This window comes from Orbicella franksi, chromosome 10 (assembly GCF_964199315.1).
Source record: "Orbicella franksi chromosome 10, jaOrbFran1.1, whole genome shotgun sequence".
NCBI classification, from domain to species: Eukaryota; Metazoa; Cnidaria; class Anthozoa; order Scleractinia; family Merulinidae; genus Orbicella; species Orbicella franksi.
The window spans coordinates 30765506-30788401 of NC_138154.1; the positions used below are offsets into that span (position 1 = coordinate 30765506).

Below are 22896 nucleotides of genomic sequence, written 5' to 3' on the forward strand. Positions count from 1 at the left end.
CTTTTCCACCTCTTCCCTCGCCCTCCATACGTCACGTGGCTATGACGCGTTCAGCATAACTTCATTCTCCTTGCCTGTTTTTGTTTTTGCTATGGTTTGTCTGTTTTTTGTTTTGTTTTTGTTTTTTTTACTATAAATCCCCTGAGACCCCCATGACCTAATTCGTTAAGTATGAAAAAAGAGAACTTGGGTTTTAATCTCTCAACTAGTCATCACCGTTCACCATGTTGTATGTGTGAATGGTTTAATCAAAATGACGTCTGGTGTAAAATTACTTCAACTTGAAATGATTTTGCTTATGTTGAACTTGAAAGTGAATTTGTGAGCAAAACTCACCTTTTACACCAGGCCTCAGTTTGTAACAGACACAGTACACTGTTGAAAGGGACGTCAAACGAATCGTTCGTTGCAGCAGTTTTTTTTTTATTTAGTTTACAGAAATAGAGTTACTCAAACAAGTCTATGGCTTGGTTTTATTGTTTGTGTTCTTTTATTAATTTTGTGGACTGAAACTGAAAATTGCACTTTGAGTGTGGACTGAATAAACTAAAAGTAAAAACTGAGACATTCAAAACTCTCTTCTTCAAGATGCTATTACAAACAGCATCAGAGTACGTAATTCATATTTACATTCGCAAAAATAGTCATTTCTTTGTCTTACAACCTTTTCAAAAATATAAAATATGTGATATCTAACAGTTCCACAGGATGAACTAATAAAATTGTTCGAAAAGAGTAAACTCTTTCTTTAGGGGGCACCCTAATCTCAGTCTTCGAGAACCGTGAATTTGAATTAATAGACAAACTTAACTTTGACACTGTCGACGTCTGAGCAGAACAAAAAACAACAAAAATGCTTGAAAGGGCACTTCTTAGAATTCTAAGAAAAGTTTTGACAACTTTTATACGTTCTGTTTAACAAAACTATTTGCATTATAACCTTCAAATTCAGAAGTCCATCGGCAAAGGCGATGTTTTCAAGCCAGAAGTAGTATGGTACGATGTTAATATAAGCTTCTCGTCTGAATTGTTACGAAAGGAGATGAGAAGGACCCTTTTGAAATACTGAGTGAAACACCGTTGGCATACATCCTTATTCAAGATGGCGGCTGACTGTGGTACATGAGATGCTCGTCAGCTGTATATTTGTTGCTAACTTTGTTAACCATCTATAAGATTACAAGTAAGATTACTGCGCTGGCGAGTTAAAATAATCAATAAAGTTAACATATTGCGTACGTTTCACTTGTGACAGTCGTACCATTGATAATAAATACCTATTTTAGAGAGTTTTTTTACTCTGCCATCAGTAACTAAGAGACTGATTGATTTCTGATTTCTGAAACATTTTGCTGCTAGTGAGTTGACTTGGTCGTTTATCTCACGGTATGAGGACCTCCTTATGTTCTTCCGTCCGAGATTGACATAACATTAAACACTGATCTGCCAGCCCTAAACCTTACGAAGCGTCCCTATTATTGGACTTTTGTATCTGCAGTATCTGTACCGATCATATTTACTAAATAGGGAGCAGTGCCCAAGTCTATAACGGCCGTATCTAAGTGTCAGTGGATTATGTGGTTGTCGAGCTTGTTTAAAGCTCGGTAGTATCTTCGGTCAAAGAAAATCGCTTCAAGAACAAACCATTAGGTAATGAAACTTTTAGAGAACCTGTTACTAACTGATCTGTGCCGCCTGATGTGGACTCTGAAGGAGAGTTACTTAGTACCATGCCATCAACATCACCATCGTAATCTGCAGGCTGGAGCTCCGGACTATCTCTACCTTTTTCGTAATCACTTCGGCGGAGGACAACAGGTGAATTATTGTCGTCCTTCTCGTCGTCCTCCTCGTCGTCCTCGTCAGAGTCCGGCGGTGGCGGAGGAGGTCCTCTGGGGGGAGGAGGAAAGAACGCCTCGTGATCCATGTCATCAAGTTCATCTGAATCTCTGTCGTTCATGGCCGCCATTCGCGCGGCAGCGTAACCAAAATTGATGAAGCTAGAAACACCGTGAGAGATGCTGTCATTCTCTTCCAATGAACTATTGTCTTCCTCTGCTGGTATGTGAATTATAACCTCTTGAGCTTCCTGTATCAATTGAAATATGGCAAAGTAAGTTACCCGTACCGCGTGATGTTGGATAGCCACGCAGTCTTTACTTCAAAAGCAAGGATTTCTTATAAAGTCGAAGCAAGTCGGCCTTTTTCAGCTTGACACTTAGGCTTCAGTAAATTTCTCTAATGCATGTTAATAAGTCACACTAGCAAGCAGAACGTAATTGTCACGTGACTCGCTTAGCAGCTTAAACAGGAAAGGAGTGGGCACCACTGATTTATTCACTGAAGATGTTTATACTCTAATTATTGAGATACAAATCGTTGGAAAAGGAAACTTTGATCTTTCCCATTAACAGCGAAAACTTCTCGAATCATTTAGCTCAATGATAGTGCTCAGTTATTTATAAAACAACGTTTTTATGTTTACGGAGGACCTGCCTTCCCTTTACCGGTTATTTAAAAGTTTAGCTACTACATTCTTTGGTTAATGCCGTATTTAAAATTACACATATTTATATTTATGTTTTGTCAATAGTTACATTTTATAACTTGGTAGTGTCAAATTTAAGATCTCCCGGATCAAACATCATTTGACGACCTTCAGTGCATGTTGAACCATTCTGTTAAAATTTCAAAAAGCAAAAACCTTCATCCATCTTTATTTATTCACTTCTTAAACAGATTACTGAGATAATTGTTAAACTCTTGGCCGTTAGCTTTGAAAATCTATAAAGAGTTTTCGGCGAAGGTGTAAAATAAGGTCAGTGTCATATTATAGAAAAAACTGTAGTTTTATATCGGATCAGGTTTAACACATGGAATTTTCATAAGAATTACAACCTTAAATGATCTAAATGGTACCTGACGCGGCGGAAATTCTAACTACGTCTCATTCAGCATTATTTACAATAATCCGCCATCATGTTCTCGGATCTAAACAAAGTCGTAATAACACCATCTTTGCTTATCCAGCAATAAACATTTAAGCTCACTTTTTGCGATATCCTTTCTGGGAGTTACATTAGAAGTAATTTTGTTGCACAACAAGAACTGCCCTTATAAACAGGCGAGTGCCGCAATAATAATAATAATAATAATAATGATAAAAATAATGATAAAAATAATAATAATAATAATAATAATAATAATAACTTTATTACCGTGTCAGTTTTACTAGTTTTTACCAATAAAAACTAATTGGGGACACCTCTCTACATTACTCCATAAAAGGGTGAGTGCTTACCTGTGCAGAATCTACATGGTCTGACGTCACGGCACTTTGAACAGGGTCAATGCTGAGGGAATAAAAGAAGGCGTTTCTAAATTGAAATTTCTACTGATTTATACATAAAGATTGCTAAAGAATATTTATAACTCCATGCAGCCGTCAATTTACTCTTGGGAGAGTTATTGGCATTTGTCGAGGATGAGATATGAGGTTTTTAACCCAAAGTTGTGTCTATCATACAACTGTTGTATAACCTGAATGGAGGGTAATAATAGACTTTCAGTCTTGAATTAGTTCTTATCAACTGTGGCACAGAGGACCTAAGTACAGATCAAACACAGGGAGGTCTGTACTCAAGAGCGAGGTAAAGATTCTCCCGTACGGAGTTCTTTCAATAACATTTTTATTACATGACTAAACCAGAATTAAATTAAGTAAACGCGCAGAAAGCCGGTATCCGATTGGCTCTCGCTGTCAACATGGTTGCGAATGAAGATGAAAAATTTGGACATAAGACGGTCAGGCCAAATGCTTTTGTATTTTTCGTTTATAACTTTCTCACGGTTACTGTAACAACTAGACCGGTCTAGAGGCTGTTTAAATCGAAATAAAACTGGCGGCTGCCTGTTATTACTTACAAGAAGGGTTTGTCATTAAAAGTCACTTTTGGTTTTCTCTTTTTCTTGAAAGGACTTTGACCTCTCCGTTTTCTCCTGAAAGAAACGCACAAAAAAACTTTAGAGTGAATTTAGTTCTAAATCATTACTAATGTTACAAAATGCGTTTGAGGCAGTAGAGAGAATTTTCATACTGTTGAGAAAAATTCGTACGAGATGTAAACAATGGCGAACATTTCGATTAGGAGAAAAATACTTCAACAGCTCCTGATCTGCACCACTTTAAAACCTCGTAGAACTAGCATTGCATTTTATGTTGTTTCAATTCACGCTACAACCGGCTCCACTTAACGCTGTATTGTAATTTCAGTGCGTGGGTTAAGTGATCCTGTACCCTTTTAAATGCCTTTATATTTTTGCGAGGGGGGAAGATAAGACTGCATGAAATGCCTGTTTTCTGTACCATTTTGGACCATTTTAGACTATTTTGGATCAGTAACCGAATGAGCACTCTTTCACTAAAAAATTTACGGGGATTTTCAACTTAGAAGGGACTGCATGGTTTTGGAAGTTGGTAAACCCGGGCCGTAGAACAAGTACAAATATTCTGTGTTACGCTCGTTTTTCATGTTTGTTATTAACACTGGGCAACAGGAAGATATAATTTTTCATCACGTTATGCATGGTTAATAATTGAAAAACACTCACATGATCAATATAATTATCATAATTATTGCTCCAACCCCGATAATTACACCAAGACAAATCATTGCTCCAACCACAGCGGATAACTCGTTCTCAGTCCCCTTTCGAGCCTCAGGAGATGACGGTCCGTCGGGGAGCTGGTACCATTGGATATTAAACTGTTTGTAAGTACTATCCAATAGTTCCTTATTGTCTGACAAAGAACTAAAAATAACAAAGATGTTATGATTTTAAATCTGCAAATGTAACAATCGTTATTGCAATTGCTGCAGGAGTGGTGCGATTCAGTTTAATGTCATCGGAACCATAGTTGACGTGGCTTCGGTTTTGATTCAGTTATTGATTTCAACAAGATTTATTTCTGGGCGCCAGTTTCAAGAAATTTCTCTTCAACGGGGTTTCTTTGGTCTCATGGCCGAACATTTTTTTTCATCGTATGATGTCATGTAAGGATGCACTTTATCTACGACACCGATAACTAAAAACATCATGAGCAAGCACTTCTGTTGTTTTTAACAACAGGTCTTACTATAAAACGTTTGTTACTTTGTACCTTATAACTTCAGTGGCTGGCATCACTTGCTTATCTTTCACCACGTGAAAAGTCACCACAGTCCTGCAACACAACAAGGCACTAGGATCAGGTTCCCTCGTTCATTTTATGAGCAGCTTTCGTAGAATGAAGGTTTAAAAGCACATTACTTTTGAAGTTGGAACAAGATAAACAACACCAACAAATTGATCGGTCTCCTAATCTTTACACTTATATATCATCAAGTGTCGAGTGTTGTCCGATACATACATATTTTGTTTTTGCTCTCTTCTATTTCTTTGGTTAATAACTTAAATACATTCCATACACACTTACATACTTACTTTACAAAATTAAATTATTTACACCACTCACATTGCAATACTCGATTTACAGTACACTATTTACAGTGTTGTCCAATATAATTTGGTAGTACTTACGCGTTTTCGCCATTTTCTTGCTGTAGATATTTGATAAACGCTTTTCCTCCAGATATGGTTTCAAGCATCCTACCAATAAATTAAAATGTAATAAAATGCATACATTTTAAAAGCATTTGAAAACATATAATGATAATAATTTGCATGGTGAGGTAATAATAAATAGGTGAATACTTCAGGATATAAGTACGCGATATGGGTTTCAAAGTGTTCTCGACTCAAAACAATGTTCAGAATTTCCGTTTTCTTAAATCGAGAGAATTCTATTAAAACTGCGCCTCATTTCACACCTAAGAAACTGCTGTCGGTGTTTTGTTATCTCTTCTGGTATCACTCCTGCCTTTATGAGAATAGAATCTTTATCGCGCAGGACGAAGACCTGAGGAAACAAAACAAACAAGTCTTCAAGCCAACCGCCAAAGTTATTACAAAAAAACAAAATATCTTAATTGACCACTCCCCCAATGGAGCTTTTCAGGCAAATGAATCTAGACTACGAGTAGTCCCTCTTTCGCTTAGTCCGTCGCGCGTGACGCGAAAGAAAACCGCGGGAAAAAAATGGCCGCGTCACAGGCGCGCACTTCTCGCCCGTAAAATCGCTTACAATACGATTACTTACAAAATGCAGTCCACGGTATCTAAGGGTCTGTTTGCTGGAGGGCAAAAGATAGCCCGGGTTTACAAGCAAAATTTCACAAGCAGAGTAACCTTACAAACCGGGACAACTTGATGCACGGTTACACTCAAAGAGAGTGAAAACAATCAGAAAGTTAACCCGGGTAGGCGGGTTAACTCTACCTGGAGTGTTTGCAAGGGAAAAAGTTAACCCCCCCTGCCAGGGTAACCCGCTTACCCGGGTAACCCTAGCTGCCTTGTAAACACGACGAAGAAGAAAACAGGAAATGTGTGAGTGCTAGGGTAACCCTCTCTCCTTGAATACAGGCCCTAACAAGCCGTGTACTATGTTTACAGAAGACACTTACATCCACAGTAGCGTTGGTACTTGGTTCTTGCCCGCCCTCTGAAGCACTGACCTCCAAAGTGAACTTTGACCCATCCTTATCAGCCAACGAGGCTGCTACTCTCACGTGACCCGTATATGGCTCGACATGAAACAGTCCCGCTCCATTACCACTGACGAGTTTATAGAATATGACTGAGTCAGAGCCATCATGACTGGCCTGGAAAAATGATGTTCACAATTTACATTCATGTTTCTCTAATGACATATGTAATAGCACATAAGGACCTAGACTTGCATATACAACTCCCCCAGATAATTTTTTAACCCAGTATCTCCCAGTATACGCGCAAAAAAAAAACAGAATGGTGGTAAGTACGTCGTCGAGTTGTAATGGCTATGTTATGTTGTCATAAAGTTTTGATTTGATTTGATTTGATAACCTGAGACAATAACAACAAAACTAACCTTTACAGTTGTCACCAACGAATAATAAGTCGTTTCTTTGTACACTCCTGGTAAATAATAACACAAAATTGTGCAAGGTAAGAGTCTGTATCAACGGGAAGTTGCAAGGTATTTTTTACTTGTTTATTCATTTATTTACATATCTGATTAAACTTCGTTCTATCTTCACCGCCCTATGGTTTCCAGTCCTCTCGCGTGGCTGGTAATTGAGCTTAGCCTCAATGGTTTCCGGTTTTGTGGAAACAATGCTGTTAAATCATTTGTGACACAACGCCTTTCAATTCCAAAGAGCTTCATCCTCATAGCCGCTATGTACTGATCATCTTTTTGAACTTTTTCACTCAACTAGTTGAAAGAATGTGATAATCATATGTACAGGAAAACGTTTTCTGCGAGAGCAGCTGCTGTTTGCTTAGTTTTGATATCGATCAAATTAATCTTACCTGCTATGTACGATCGTGGCGAGAAAACATTGACAACAACGAAACCAACATCATAGCGAGGATGAAGTCCATCGTCTTGTGCTTTTACTACAAGCTAAACAACAGATACTGATGAGTAAATATCACAGTAATGAAATAAGAAAATCGTTATTTACCCACGGTGTCCATTTCACATTTCATATTGTACTCTTCTACAAATTTAAAGCCTGCAAATTACCAAGTAAATTATGATAGAAACTTATTCAACTGACAGGGTTATCTACAGCCACAGTGATAGCTGCCATGGGTAATATTTTAGCACAAAAAAATACTGTATTGCCAGAAGGGACCTCTCGAGAGAATTACATGATTTTTGAAATACTGAGCTGTTCTACTGCCTCACGGCGATAACGAGTTTGAATAGAATAGTTTGCCAGTCTGCACAACATGAGCTATCCAAACTCGAGAACCATAATAAGGGAAAAGAAGAAGGATTCGAAGTCACCATGGCGAAATGAGAGATATTGAAGTCAACAATATGAAACAGTCTAGTTAAACATAATTTGGTTTAACAAGTAAAAAAAAAAAACATTCCTTCTGGTAGAATGATACAAGACTAATAGATCCCAAATGAGTCTAACGAATAATAAAAACACTCTGTCCCAATACCATGTATTCTTCAGGGTCAGCGTCATTGTCAAATGTCCCGGATGTGGTAATGACGCCTGTGACACTATCAATAGAGAACTTGTTGTCGGCGCCTTGAACAAGGTGATAAGTAACTTGCGCATTTCTGGCTGCATCGGCATCTGAGGCTTGACACCGAGCAACAAACGAACCAGAACCGGCACCCTGAAATAGAACGTACGAAGATCTGATACGTTAAACCATTTATAGCGAATTAGTCATCTTTTAGGCTGTACTTCCTGTGACATTCTACCAAATAATACCAATAACACTAGATTAATCCTTTCAACCTCGATGTAAAGTGTAAATTCTCCTTACTGTTGTAAGAGATTTCTTTGAAAGTCAGTTCTGAGAATTGAATGCTTTAAATTAAAACAATTGTCCATGTTCTCCTCGCCCGTGTGCCTTGTAATATATTAATATTTTAAGCCGAACTAAACTATGATCAAAACAACTTGTTACCTCAAAAACAGAAGCTCGAATGATCCTCGCTTGAAGAGCTGGAGAGTTATCGTTAGCATCTATCACGTGAATCGTGACGTTACTAAATGCTTTGCGTGGAGGCTGTCCCATATCAGAAGCTGATATGTTGAGTGTATGCTGAACTGCAGACTCGTAATCAAGTGGTTTCACCAAAGATAACGCTCCGGTTTGGTTATTCAAAGCAAAGATTCCTGATAAAGAACACAAATAAACAGACACGCTCGAGTTGCGTCCTTCTAAAACTGGTGCATTATGCATTTGACAGCAAAATGTATGCAGTAAGACCTATGATAATTCAGCAGTTAATTAGAAAGATGATTTTAAAATATTGATCCGCGTAAAGTGGCTTCCTGACCAAAGCGCACTTTATAGCAGCAACAGCTTTTTTTTTTTCAATTCCTTTTTACTTTTTTTGGTGCTATGTCTTTCGACCGTGTGGGGGCAACCTAATCATAAGTGGTTGATATGTCCAATGGTCGATATGTTTACAAACACACACACACAGACAAGGATGCACAGAAAAAAACAATTTTCATTTAAAGCAGTTTGAGAACTGCAAAGTATAACTGGTCAACGCGACTCTCAATAAGTGTGTCTATTGATAAGGAATAGGAAAAAAACAGCTGCTAGTCGCTGTTAAAAACAGCATCTGAAAGTCACACATACCTTGTTCATTGCCTGCTATAATCTCGTACATCACTAAACCGTTCTGACCAGCATCTGGGTCACGTGCCGCTACTGTGAAAACAACAGTCCCTGGTGATGTGTCTTCTCCTACACTTACCGACACCTCGTTCTCGAATTTTGGAGTGTTATCGTTTGCGTCCAAAACTTTGATAATTATCTGAAGAATTAGAAAAAAGAGAAAAAGGATTCTCATCTTTTTACATTCACATGATACTAAGATGGAAGCTTTTCTTACATTCCGCATAAATATACCCTCCAACAACAAAGGCAACATCCAATTTTCGCCATCAAAAGCACACGGCAATATCATGTCCAGAAATGCACGAAATTGACAGATTTGAGGAAATTTCGTCAAACTGAGTGAATGGAGTTCATGGATTTGACGATTTTGCCGAACTTTAGTCAAATTTGTCAAAGCCAAATCAACTTGGCGTATTTGACGGTTTTGACGATTTTGTCACTTGGCTGTGGCCAGGAGCCCGTTTCTCGAAAGCCCCGGTTTCGGGCCCTAAAAGCCATTTTTAGTCAATCAGCATTTAAAGACATAGAGGTGTATACGCCTGAAACTTATTGTATGAGGGGAGCTCTGTTCGTAGTAAGAATACGTGGAAAAAACAGCTCTGTAGTCACAAGGTTTGAGATTTTGCTACGGCTTTTCGGGTGCGAAAACTTTTCGGGGCCTTCGAGAAACGGGCTGTGGCCAAAAAGGACTTAAAAAGGCATACTAGGGCAATGATTCGATTCTGTTTTTTTTTTTTGTTTGTTTGTTTTTTAATGTCACGCCAAGCTAGCAGACGGTAAAAAAAAGTCCCTCACCATTGCAAATCCTTTGTTTTTTCCATTGCTCAGTAACTCTACAACCAAGGTATACTGATACTGTTCTTCTCTGTCCAAAGCTTGAGGGCCGACTTTGAGCTCTTTTGACGTTCCATTGATGAAAAACTTGTCACCCTCACCGCCTTGATGAATTTGGAATACAGGGTTTGATACATTGAAATATTGTTCCAGAGGCTACAAATAAAAAACACAAACAATGATGTTAAAGACATTTTACTTTACACGCGAAGCTGGTTTTTAATTCTTGAATAAAAGAGGAACTGACGTACCTTTAAGTCAAACACTGTTGTGTTAGCTTCGTTTTCCAGCACCACAGTCTCAAATGTTCGATTTGGCATTGCACCCACATTTATCATGACCAGAGCAAATGCAACAGGATGATTGGTTGATTTTGCCTGGGAGAAGAAATCAAATTACAATTTTAATTAAGAGGTAAGCACTCTGAGACTTATTCATTTCTTTAGAGACGTTTATACAAAACGGAATTTATTTGTCGGTAATGATTGTTCGTGCCAAACATGCATGTCTTTCTATGGTTTATTCCTGCACGAAAGGGAGAACACATGATGCACTTTTCTAAAAGAGGGATCTATACTTGTCTCATTCCAACAAAACCAACTTTAAGCTATTTTCTTGACTAAGAATGGTAAGTAACGCAAGCACTCCATGCGTCCTGTCGCTATAGCTGATTCATCATATTGCTTGGACTACTTACCGTTACTATGATGGGATAGGAGTCTCGAGTAAGATTACTGTTTACTGTTATTGAGCCTGTTATGTTGTTGATCGTGAATAACTTGTCAGGATCACTCTCTGCAATATAACAAAGCAAACTCTGGTCTTCAAACATTCTGACCTAAAATGCTAGTCTTGCCAGGGGTCCTGTGGTTCTCCCTAGTAGAGGGTCTGGTTTGGGTAATCGGCTGTAATCACAGCTATATATCAGTCAAGTTTCAGCCATTTCCCAGATTTAGAGAGTTTAAGCATGACGTTTACAGCAGACGGCAAACGGCAAAGATTACCTCTGAATTTGTGTTCTTTTCTTCTAGTCCTTTACTAAATCACACAAAAATAGAAAAATCGCCCCTACTATTCACCTCAAATACAAATATTTTCACGCTAACTGTATAGACAGCTGAAGACAGACGGCAAAAACTTCATTTTTGCCATTTGACGTAACGTCATGCTTAATCTCTCTATTAGTAAATTCTTCAAACCTCTGATCTCAGTTGCCATTGGATAATGTTGCTAACACTTAAAACGGTTGACAAATTTTCAGTTAACAGTTACATTCAGCTCCCGTGCTGCTCCCGTGCAGTTCGGGACATGATGGTATCTCCTGCTAGCTTGGGATGTGAAAATCTGACATATGGAGGATATTTTAAGCTCGGTAATGAAATGTGAAGGTGAATTAATCAACATGACACGAGCGTGGGACAAAGAAAAATTCTGAGTCCCCGACAGGAATCAAACCCATGACCTCCCGAACACTGGGCGGGCGCTCTATCCACTGAGCTACGAGAACTCATGGAGAGTAAGGTCATTTAGCTGAGTTCATATATGACAGGTGTCCTGCATACTGCTAGGATCAACGCTATCGAATTCATCGTGAGCAGTGATAAGTTAATAAAGATGGTGAATTTTAAGCTCGGTAATGAAATGTGAAGGTGAATTAATCAACATGACGCGAGCGTCATGGGAGGTCATGGGTTCGATTCCTGTCGGGGACTCAGAATTTTTTTTGTCCCACGCTCGTGTCATGTTGATTAATTCACGTTCACATATGGAGGGCAGGTTTTAAGATGAATCCCTCTCCTTCCTCGCTATACTCATGTTACGCGGAGGTGTTTGTTTTTCTACGATATTGAATTTCCTGAGCTGCTAGTCCAGGATTCCTTTCTCCTCATGCAGAATGCCAGTCAAAATACAGACCAATAAATACAAATTTCCCTTTTTGCCATGGTGACGCTTGCTAATTATGAGTGCATTTCGTAAACAAGAGGAAAAGTCATGTGATATAGTTGTGCATTATGATGTTGTCTACCGATTCAAGCGTTCTGGTTAGTTATTATTATTATTATTATTATTATTATTATTATTGTTATTATTATCATCATCGTCATCATCATCATCATTTTTATTATTATTATTATTATTATTATTACTATTACTATTACTATTGAGTCACAGGATCACCAACCTGGATATATTGCATAGGAGACTGGAGCCTCCACCGAGTCTTGGTCTTCAGCGAGCACTTTAACGATTTCACGGCCCTTAGTTGTCAGAAGAAAAAAGGCGTTTCACAAAAACGAAATTATCATGAGAGTACCTGCATATCTAGAAAATACCAAGCGTTATCTGGGATTGCAGCTAACAAGGGGAAACTTTTCCACATATTTGTTACGTCGAGTGCCCGGGCAAGAATAAAGATATCGTGGCACATCAATGAAGTTATTTAATGTCTGTGTGAAAGACATGATCAGTACAGAGTTGGTTCTTGTGATATGTGTGAGTTGACAAAACCAAAAAGAAATTTAGGTTTTAGAATAACTAGACACTCTCCTTCCTTTTTTGGAATAACAGGTTACTCCGGTCCTGTTTGTTTTGAGTTCTTTTTACGCCATCTCCAGAAATAAAGCACGTGGGTGAGACAGAATTGTATTCGAGTACAAACCTATGTAGCTCATCAAGTCTTACAGTTGTGTTTAGTTAAATGATTTAAGTAAACAGCAATCCTTCTTACTTGTGGCGTATCGACTTCAATCAACGCTTCATATAAATACTGAGAGAACTTTGGTGGAAGATCGTCAGCATCTAACAGTCCTATGGTCACCACTGTCCAGTTTTGGTTGCCCGTGGGTGCACCATGTTCATCCTGCAGAAGATTAGGTCAAAGTATCAAGAGAAGAATTTTGTAAGGAATGACAAACCTCAAGATGATGGATGAGGTTAACTTTCCAGTATTCAGTCGTCAAATACAAATCTCTTATTGAATTAGATATTTATGAAAAGCACGGCACAACTTAAAAGAAGTCCGAACTGTGCTTAAGAATGCGAGTACGTCATTTTCAAGTCTGTCTGTATTGTAATCCATTGTAAACCAAAATAATTACAGGTATTCATCCTCACTTCTAAACGGCTTTCTGTTACTCGTCGAATATTGTTTTACAGCGCACGGCTTTTTTATTTATACCTCAGGGGTGAGTGGAAGATAACAGTCAAGCAAAGACAGAAAGCTAGGTTAGACTATGCACCTAACGCAAGATATGTTCTTACCGTTGCCGTTATATTAAGATAATAATACGAACTTGATCCCTCGAAATCAAGTGGCTTTTTCAAAGTTATCTTCCCACTTAGACCAGCAATTTCAAAAACTCCTTCCTGAAAATGAAATAAGTAAATAAACGCATTACCTACTGGTTCCATTCGCTGCCTTGCATAAAGAAACCGATATTTTAACGGTAGTCCACGATGGCATCCTCTCAATTTTTGTGTATTTCTTTAGCAGGTGGTATAGTTACTTTACCAACAGTAAAGAAGTTTGTAAACGGTTAACCTTGGAATCTTACAAGTCTGATTAAAATTTAATTGCCTTTATGTTAATCTTCGGCGACTATCCGTCGGATGAAACCGTTTCAACGATGAAAGGAGATGATAGGCAGTTACAAAAAGAACGCTGTATTCAAAGGTGAGTTGAGCAACTGAACCAGTTTTCCTGTCCCCGTTAGTTTCACACTGAATGCAGTGGGATTAATTCCAAAAAGAATGAACTTGAAAGTATGAAGAGGGTGCTTTAGTAGTAAAATTTAGTTTTACTAAGAAGCAGCCTATGAAATCGCTGGGAGAAATTGAAGAAATTATATGACATGTCAGAATGCAACGTTAGAGATCATTGGACTAGAATAATTAAATCACGAGATACTGAAACACACAGTGTATTATCTTTCGCCCACTTACTTTGTCTCCTCCTGCGATTTTGAAGTACACTGTATTGTAATGATGATCTGAGCTGTCTTTATCAGAAGCTGATACCTGGAACACCACCTCGCCAACTTCTGTGTTCTGATTTTAATAAAAGTTACAACACAAATGTAAAACAATAGTGGTGGCATGCAAGCCTGTCGTGCTAGTCTTGGGTAATACCTGCTGTGAGCAGTCTGTGAAGTGTGTCACGATTATAAGCTCTCTTGCTCGTATTGCCTGATAATCATTTACCAGCTCAATATAGAGTAGTGAAGTCCGTGAACAGAAACTCAGGTCCTATTTATATGGTCTCGGTTACCCGACACAACCCTCCCCCGAGGCAACTTTATCGAGCGTTTATATATATGTGAAAACGTAGTCCCTGTAGGTTGATCCCGCATGATTATTCATAACCCTTATTGATACGAATTTCTGCTTCAAATCCTAAACCTAGGCATTGCGTGATACTTGCCACACCGAGAGTTTTCCCGTTAGGCGAGCCAAATTAAGTGTTTATATGAAGAAAAGTTGCCCCGCTTGCCAGAGTTACCCTACCTGCCGAGCCGAGACAACTCACCCACTCGAGTTGTCTCGCCCACGAGACGGTTTCGCGATCCTCGTGTAAACGGTTTGCTGAATTTTGCAAAGAAATAAGCTAAAAGTTACCTTGGGCAGGTTAACTCGGGGGGAGGGTTGTCTCGGGTACCGGAGGCCTCAAAGTGTCGCATTTGAGGATGAACATGTCAGAGGTGCTGGAGGAAGACAATTAGTTCCTGTACTGGTTAGCCAACAGCTCCTAAGTTATTAATTGAAACTTCTCGACTCTGCTGGGATTGCTTTACATTTTTTGGACAACTCAGCAAATGTTTTCACTGACTGAAGTGTTTCCCTAGTTAACACTGTAAGTAATTGAAAGGTTGGTTTTTATTTCGTTTTTACCTCAGAAATGTTGACTTGATATGGCAAGTTTTCAAACTGTGGATAGTTATCATTCAAGTCCAGCACAGTGCAAAAGATAATTTTTGTACCCTGTCGAAGAGAGCAAAGGAGAAATATTTAGAACAGTTGAAGCCTATGATGGCATTTTCTTCAGATGGTGGCATAGTTCTTCTAAATGTGCTCTCGAAACAGCTCAACAAATTGCAGCATTCACTTTACTGTGCAAGGAGAATTCCGGCAACTAATCCGGCATAGTCAACGGAACATGATTTTTAGCCCGTGCTCAGATCCTGAAAACGATGAAATAAATGGCCGGATAAACCAGGAAATGAAACGAGAATGTACGTCCCTTGCCCTAAAAAAGTACATTAAAATTAATTTCAGAAATGCCTCTAACCTTATTAGATTCGTCGCTTTTAGAAGCAACCACGTCAAACCGAATCGACGACGACGTTCCCTGAAAAAATATATATATAATTTAGGGTTTAAACAAGACGAGAAAACACCGTGTTTTAGTCAGTGCTTCTGCGATCAACTAAAGGATCAATTAACTGACCGTGCGCAGATGGACGGAATTTACTCTGAATGCTTGTTTGTTAAAATCACCAACGTTTTGGGTGAACCGAACAAGCCCTGAAACGGTTTTAACAATTTCAACGCTTGTTCGGATTGAAAAGCTCTATGATGATAGTGTTTGATTACCTCTCTGTCCAAAGTTCTTGCAACAGTAATAACGCCAGTCGTGCTGTTTATTTCAAACCATCCTTTGTCATTTGTAAGGGAATAAGTGATTTGAGCCCCAGTATTTGTCACGGCCACAGCTTGCACACTTGCAATGAACGTTCCTGAGGAAGAACGATGTGGAAACTTATCAATCACAGGCATGATAGCTCTTAATACGCGCTATGAGTTGGGAAAACGGTTGACATGCGATGTTCGGAAGGGTTCAGAGCAATCAGTGGTTCAGTGAACATCAGTTGGGAAATAACAGTGCCTTTTCTCTATATATTTAGATTTCTCTGCCTTAACATAACATATATATATATATATATATATATATATATATATATATATATGTACCATTGTTTATTATATATATATATATAATAAACAATGGTAGCAAGACTTCAATTCATCGTTTATTGCGACAACGCTGTTTCGTATGGTCAAAGGATGACCACACTCATCAGGCAATATCAACGAATGACCGTTAAATTTCACAAACTGGCAATTAAAAGCTAACTTTAGGTTGCTATGAGATATAAAAACAGTTGCTATGATATGGAAAAACAGATGCTATATAACATTGAAAAATCTCGTGTTGCTAAAAGATTGCGTTACTTGCTCACAAAGTTCTTGAGTAGGTATCTGTTTCTGTGGGGGCACGCACTTGCTAGTTCGTTTCGCTTGTTCAAAGTACACAAACTCTTCTTACAGATGATCACGAATTTTTCAAAAAGACATAAATTACATTTGTTAGTAATGTTGCTATAAGGTCTGCACTGCTTAATGATTCTCCACTTGATGGTAAAAGGTTTGTTGTTGTCTTTGAGTGTCCAAATATGTTTAGATAGCTCAGTTTCGTTTCTCTTGTTTTGGTGTCGAAAGGATGCTGTGTGATTCCTGTAGCGCTCTTTAAAATTTGTGGCGAGGCCCACGTATGATTCTGATGACGTTTGTGTTGTGATTGTGGCTTGGTAAACTACATTTTGTGTGAGGCATTTTCCGTCCAGCGGGCATTGATCCTTTTTTCTGCAGTTGCATTCTTTGGCGTTTGTTTGTGTTTGCGACTGGTGGTAATCTGATAGTAGTGCTTTGTTGTGTGACGAGATGATACTCTTCATGTTAGGCATGCAGGAGTAGCTGAGCTTCAGTGTGTGCTTGTTGAAGATCTTGTGTAGGGGGTGTCCGTTAGGGAAGCATCTGTCAATGATGTTTAGGAACTTCCTTCCCAGGTTAGTTTTCACGTTAGCATTCCATGGGGGGTTGTACCATACGATTTTTCTTTGGCGATTTCTGTTGCGCTTTGGCTGTGGTTTATACGTGAGCTTGTGATTGTAGCCGCTCTCGTCAAGCGCTTTCTGGTACGGCGGAATCGCTTCGTCGAAAACTTTCTGGCTAGATGAGATGCTGGTCAGTCGTTTGTTGATGTTTTCTGGAATGTTCTTCAGTAGTGCGGGTGGGTGATTACTTTGTCGGTGAACGTAGAGGATTTTGTTGTTGGGTTTCATGAAGGGTTTGTAAGATCCACTTGTAAGGTCTAGGGTTACGTCTAGGAAGTTTATAGTTTTTTTGTTTGCTTTGATGGTGATTTTGAGGCCATTTGACTTGAAAATTTCACTGACTTCTTGTTTCGTTTTCGTTTTCGTTTTAGAAGAAATTTTCAAGTCAAATGGCCTCAAAATCACCATCAAAGCAAACAAAAAAACTATAAACTTCCTAGACGTAACCCTAGACCTTACAAGTGGATCTTACAAACCCTTCATGAAACCCAACAACAAAATCCTCTACGTTCACCGACAAAGTAATCACCCACCCGCACTACTGAAGAACATTCCAGAAAACATCAACAAACGACTGACCAGCATCTCATCTAGCCAGAAAGTTTTCGACGAAGCGATTCCGCCGTACCAGAAAGCGCTTGACGAGAGCGGCTACAATCACAAGCTCACGTATAAACCACAGCCAAAGCGCAACAGAAATCGCCAAAGAAAAATCGTATGGTACAACCCCCCATGGAATGCTAACGTGAAAACTAACCTGGGAAGGAAGTTCCTAAACATCATTGACAGATGCTTCCCTAACGGACACCCCCTACACAAGATCTTCAACAAGCACACACTGAAGCTCAGCTACTCCTGCATGCCTAACATGAAGAGTATCATCTCGTCACACAACAAAGCACTACTATCAGATTACCACCAGTCGCAAACACAAACAAACGCCAAAGAATGCAACTGCAGAAAAAAGGATCAATGCCCGCTGGACGGAAAATGCCTCACACAAAATGTAGTTTACCAAGCCACAATCACAACACAAACGTCATCAGAATCATACGTGGGCCTCGCCACAAATTTTAAAGAGCGCTACAGGAATCACACAGCATCCTTTCGACACCAAAACAAGAGAAACGAAACTGAGCTATCTAAACATATTTGGACACTCAAAGACAACAACAAACCTTTTACCATCAAGTGGAGAATCATTAAGCAGTGCAGACCTTATAGCAACATTACTAACAAATGTAATTTATGTCTTTTTGAAAAATTCGTGATCATCTGTAAGAAGAGTTTGTGTACTTTGAACAAGCGAAACGAACTAGCAAGTGCGTGCCCCCACAGAAACAGATACCTACTCAAGAACTTTGTGAGCAAGTAACGCAATCTTTTAGCAACACGAGATTTTTCAATGTTATATAGCATCTGTTTTTCCATATCATAGCAACTGTTTTTATATCTCATAGCAACCTAAAGTTAGCTTTTAATTGCCAGTTTGTGAAATTTAACGGTCATTCGTTGATATTGCCTGATGAGTGTGGTCATCCTTTGACCATACGAAACAGCGTTGTCGCAATAAACGATGAATTGAAGTCTTGCTACCATTGTTTATTATCTACACTGCTCCTCTCAGAGTCGAGCGCTCTATAAATTTATTCTGTTCAAGTTCAAGAAGTATATATATAGTTAGTTATATATATATATATCAGTATATAACAATGAAGATGACGACGAAAACGTTGTGTCAATCGTCTGTCATTTAACTATGCAAAGTTTAGAGGCACTCGTTGACAATCATGGCCCTCTAATTTGGATGTGAGTTATTTAACTGACTTTCTTTTAGCGATCCGGCAAATTAACAAAACAACGAAAATGGCCACAGTTTGCGGTTGTTAAGTGAGAGATCCATAAAGAGAAAAATCGCCGGTTTGCTGACTTTTTGGTAGAAGCGGTCCTAAAATCACAACTCAGTCGACGAAAGAAGAACACGTTTCCAAGACTCAAGGGCAAATTTTGAAAACGGGTGCCTAAATTTTTCTATTTGTGATCAAAATTTCGCGCTTGTGCTTCCGTAACTCATGATAGCAACCCTTTGGTAGCTTGCGAGGACTAGAATTAGTAATTTTTAACACTGAATCTTTTAGGTTTCTTCAGTTTGATGTAAATATCATTGTATTTTCGCCATGTTGACGATAGAGACCCTCTGCTCAAGGTTACTGTGCTTTATACCAAAAGTCCTTTTGATGTTTTTTCAGTTTCCTTACCAGGAGGACTAGACTCATTCACTCTTGGCTCCAGCGGTAAATTTGGGCTTGGAAAGTAAACACCTGCCAAAAAAAAAGAACAAATTCTACAGACGCGGCGCACACTCCATAATTAGATATTTAGTTGACTCCCGCTAGCCTTTATATTAAAGGAAATAAAGAAAGATTCAAAATTATCTCGGGAGATAATAGGGAATAATTCGGTATGTGTTTCAATCAGGTTTATTTCAGAGAAACACGAAAACTGGGGCGATACTTTGCTAATATAGAGACAGATCTGAAAGGAATAAAACAAATCAAAAGAAGACAGCAGAATTAGAATAGCTATATAGTTTGGTGGGTTACTGCAGTACATAGTTGTAAAGAGGTACTTTGTTGTAGAAACAGTTAATTACAAGACAGTAATTTTGGGGAACTTTGTCTGATTAACTTTTGACTAATGTGGCTCGAATTATGATCGTATTTTACCCCGTACATAATTTAAAAATTAATTAACTAATAATAGTATTAATAGTTCTCTTAGAAACCGAATCACAGTATCCAACCTGAACTGAACTTTATGTAATTTGAACTAATGTAAAAATTATACACTCTCGGCCAGGGTGATCACAGACGGTTTCAGGTAATTTTTGGTCTTACTGTGGCTTGTAGTCTAACACTGTATTTAGAATAACTTGGAGGAAAGAAGAGTGGGTGTAATCATCAACCAATTGACACGTTTTAAAATAACATTACTTGCAGTCAGAACATCCAAGCGACTTGTTAATTTTTTTTTTTTTTTTTTCACATAAACAGATAGTGAACTTTCAAATTAGTTTAACAAAAGTTTCCCCCCTTGTCTTAACACAGAACCGAACTGATCTTTCCAACCAGGTCCTGGTTAACTGATCTACAGGCAAGACTTGAGAAGCTACAGCCAGGATAAATTTTAAATAATAACTGCTGACACTCCGTTCAAGCATTGGACTGTAAAGTTGAATTATTAGCACAAAAATGCATGGTTGTTCTCGAAATCAATCCCTTCAGTCTCCTACGAAACAAAAATCTCAAAATGTTGGAGGACATTGGAAAACTATACACTTTTTCCATCCACCACCGACCACTCCGTGAAAATATAATATGTAAGTGGAAAATATGAACTTACAAGGAAATACTGGAATTTTCTAACCCGCAGGAAGTCAATTACCTCGAGGGATGCAAATAATAAAACAAAACATGTCGAAGTGAAGGCTAAAAGACAATTTAAGGATTAAGATCTCGTAATTCAATCAATGAACAGAATACAATGTCAATTAAAGCCTGTGAAGGCACTACCAAAGTTTGGCATATCTGATGTCTTCTGCAGTGGTTTATGTTTGATGATCTTTCTGAAGTGTATACAAACTATATAAACCTAACATATGCTGATTAATTACCGCAATCCATAGAAGGGATATAGCATATAGAGCAGTCGCGGTTTGTACTGTTACGAGATAACATCAGTAAGAGTACAATCCATAAAGGTAACTTTGGCTCAATGTTTTTGTGTTCTCTACTCGGAATGCAAAGAAAGGAATTCGCGATACGCACTTACTCAGTGTTGTATTCAGTACTTGGAGACCAGAGCACATACATGGGCACACATACCCAGAATACATAAGGAATTTATTTGATTTACTTAACTTACCTTCGATCACGCCAGGCTTGAAAGCCGCCAATAAAAACATTAACTGAATTAGCATGGCTTGTGGAGTTTAGTTTGGTAGAGTTCAATCGTGCTTCCTTGGATCGTCGCCGGTAAAAGTTCAATCGTCTTCCTGAGCCGCTGCGAGAAACGTGTGCATGTACGAAGCCAGATTTTACATGACCTCTATTGCTTCGAAGAACGCTAACAATGCAGACTACAGCTTCGTCTCAGAACGGGTCTGTTGTCTTAATCAACACGCGATCGCCTCGATTCCATCATCCCAAGCACTCATGTATCGCTAACAAGCAGTGAAATTTATTCGATTTTAATTTCAATTTTTGTTTTCCCACACCAAAAAGATTATGCAAATCTTGGCAGTTCTGCATGAGCGAGAGCTTGATTACATTGCATTTGCATAAAATGTAGCATCAATAGATCTCTAGGGTAACCTGATCATGAGTGGGTGGATCTGGGATTTCATTGGCTCGTTTAGAGCCGCTGACGTGACCTGTGTTCATTAGGTCAGATGTGAACCTCGTCCAAAGCAAGTTTCTTTTCGAGAATATTAACGGAAATATAATTTCTTTGTCCTTAATTGTTTTCTCATTTCTCTTATTTCATTACTTTCACTTCTTTGAGTAACCGAGTCATGCATTGGAAATGAGTTTTGATGCAATTAGAAGGTCGGCGTTCAGAGCTTCTTCAGAAAGAGGTTTTCACGCGATCGTGCAATCAGTCTTACCTTATTTTGTCGGTCACTTATGGAAAGAGATCTTCACAACCCTAGGCCAGGCTGTGTCAGGAGTAGGTATCTAAATCTAGTAGACAAGCACTTGTCCTCTTCAACTGGAGTGAATTTAATCATCGATTATTCAAGATTGGTTATACAACAGACAGCCGCATTTTGTCAGCTGTATAAAATTGCTCAGTGTGTGGACACCAGAGTCTCCGATGACAAATAATAACTAGTTCAATAACTCAGCACCTTTTTAAGTTATTGGTTATAATCTCCAGTGTTTCATGTATGTCTGGCATTCTATTAATGTTTCAGAGAGGAATTATAAGAAATTTTAACTTCTTAATCGAGTTAGAGGACAGTGGATTTGTTGGCGAATTTTTAAGAACATTGCTACACAGTTCTTTTTATATTTTCTATAAACAGGTTTCTTCCACCGACACTAATAAAAAGAACCAACCCGTGAGCACCAAAGTTGGCAGAGAAATTGCCTGAAGACGCTGTTTACAAGGCTTGAAAGTTAAACAAAATTAGAAGAACCTAACGGTTTCGACTACTTAAGTCATCTTCACAAATACTTTTCGGTTTCCATTGAGCTAAACATGCACCAACACGTTTAAACAAGACACAATGGTCGGTATTTGCTTTTTGTCTAACCTCTGTCAAGTCAAGCGTAAATGTCGTGGGAAGATGAAGGTTGGGTCGAAATAGAGCCAGCGGTTGTCGTTAGCGCTTTTGCTTTATATAACGTTACATGAAGTATTCTCGCGGTCAAAAACTCAGTAGCCAAAACCGCATGTTGCAATACAATTATTTGTACCGGCCTGCCCAGCAGCAGAGTCCAGATCTAGGGAAGCATCTAAAGACTACAGGATATTAGAATTTTAAAAACGGCTAAAGGAACTGAAATATTGTGCTTGTAAACAAGCCAAAATTCCCTTCAAAAACAGCGAGGCGATAGAAAGATTGAACATGGTGGGCGTTTGCTTAGTTGACAGGGAGCTGATTGTATGACATGATATTGTAAATTTGGCGCCATAGAATATCAAGGTGTGCTTTTTTTTTAAGCCAATCTTTGCTGGTAATGTACAGTGGTTGTGTACATTGCTAAATATAGTTAAGTATCACCAAAACAAGGAAAGTGCAGCAATCAAACATGGCGCATAAGGTACTCAAAAGCGCACGAAAAATTGAAACCCTCTG

The 22896-nt window shown here is 38.6% G+C and overlaps 1 protein-coding gene across 1 annotated transcript; it reads right to left on the reverse strand.

Moving 5' to 3' along the window:
• Positions 1-438: 438 nt before the first annotated feature.
• LOC145499505 (protocadherin Fat 3-like) lies at positions 439-21311 on the reverse strand. Its single transcript, XM_081479023.1, has 25 exons — positions 20958-21311; positions 19292-19354; positions 15733-15875; positions 15428-15487; positions 15031-15120; positions 14086-14190; positions 13405-13509; positions 12872-13003; positions 12326-12401; positions 10841-10938; positions 10395-10520; positions 10105-10299; positions 9268-9445; positions 8581-8792; positions 8101-8283; positions 7453-7546; positions 7010-7056; positions 6564-6761; positions 5871-5959; positions 5581-5649; positions 5162-5224; positions 4612-4812; positions 3925-3999; positions 3302-3353; positions 439-2089 (listed from the first exon to the last, which is right to left on the reverse strand). The coding sequence occupies exons 1-25, from the start codon at positions 21010-21012 to the stop codon at positions 1595-1597; spliced, it is 3204 nt and encodes a 1067-aa protein (XP_081335149.1). The 5' UTR covers positions 21013-21311; the 3' UTR covers positions 439-1594.
• Positions 21312-22896: the final 1585 nt, after the last annotated feature.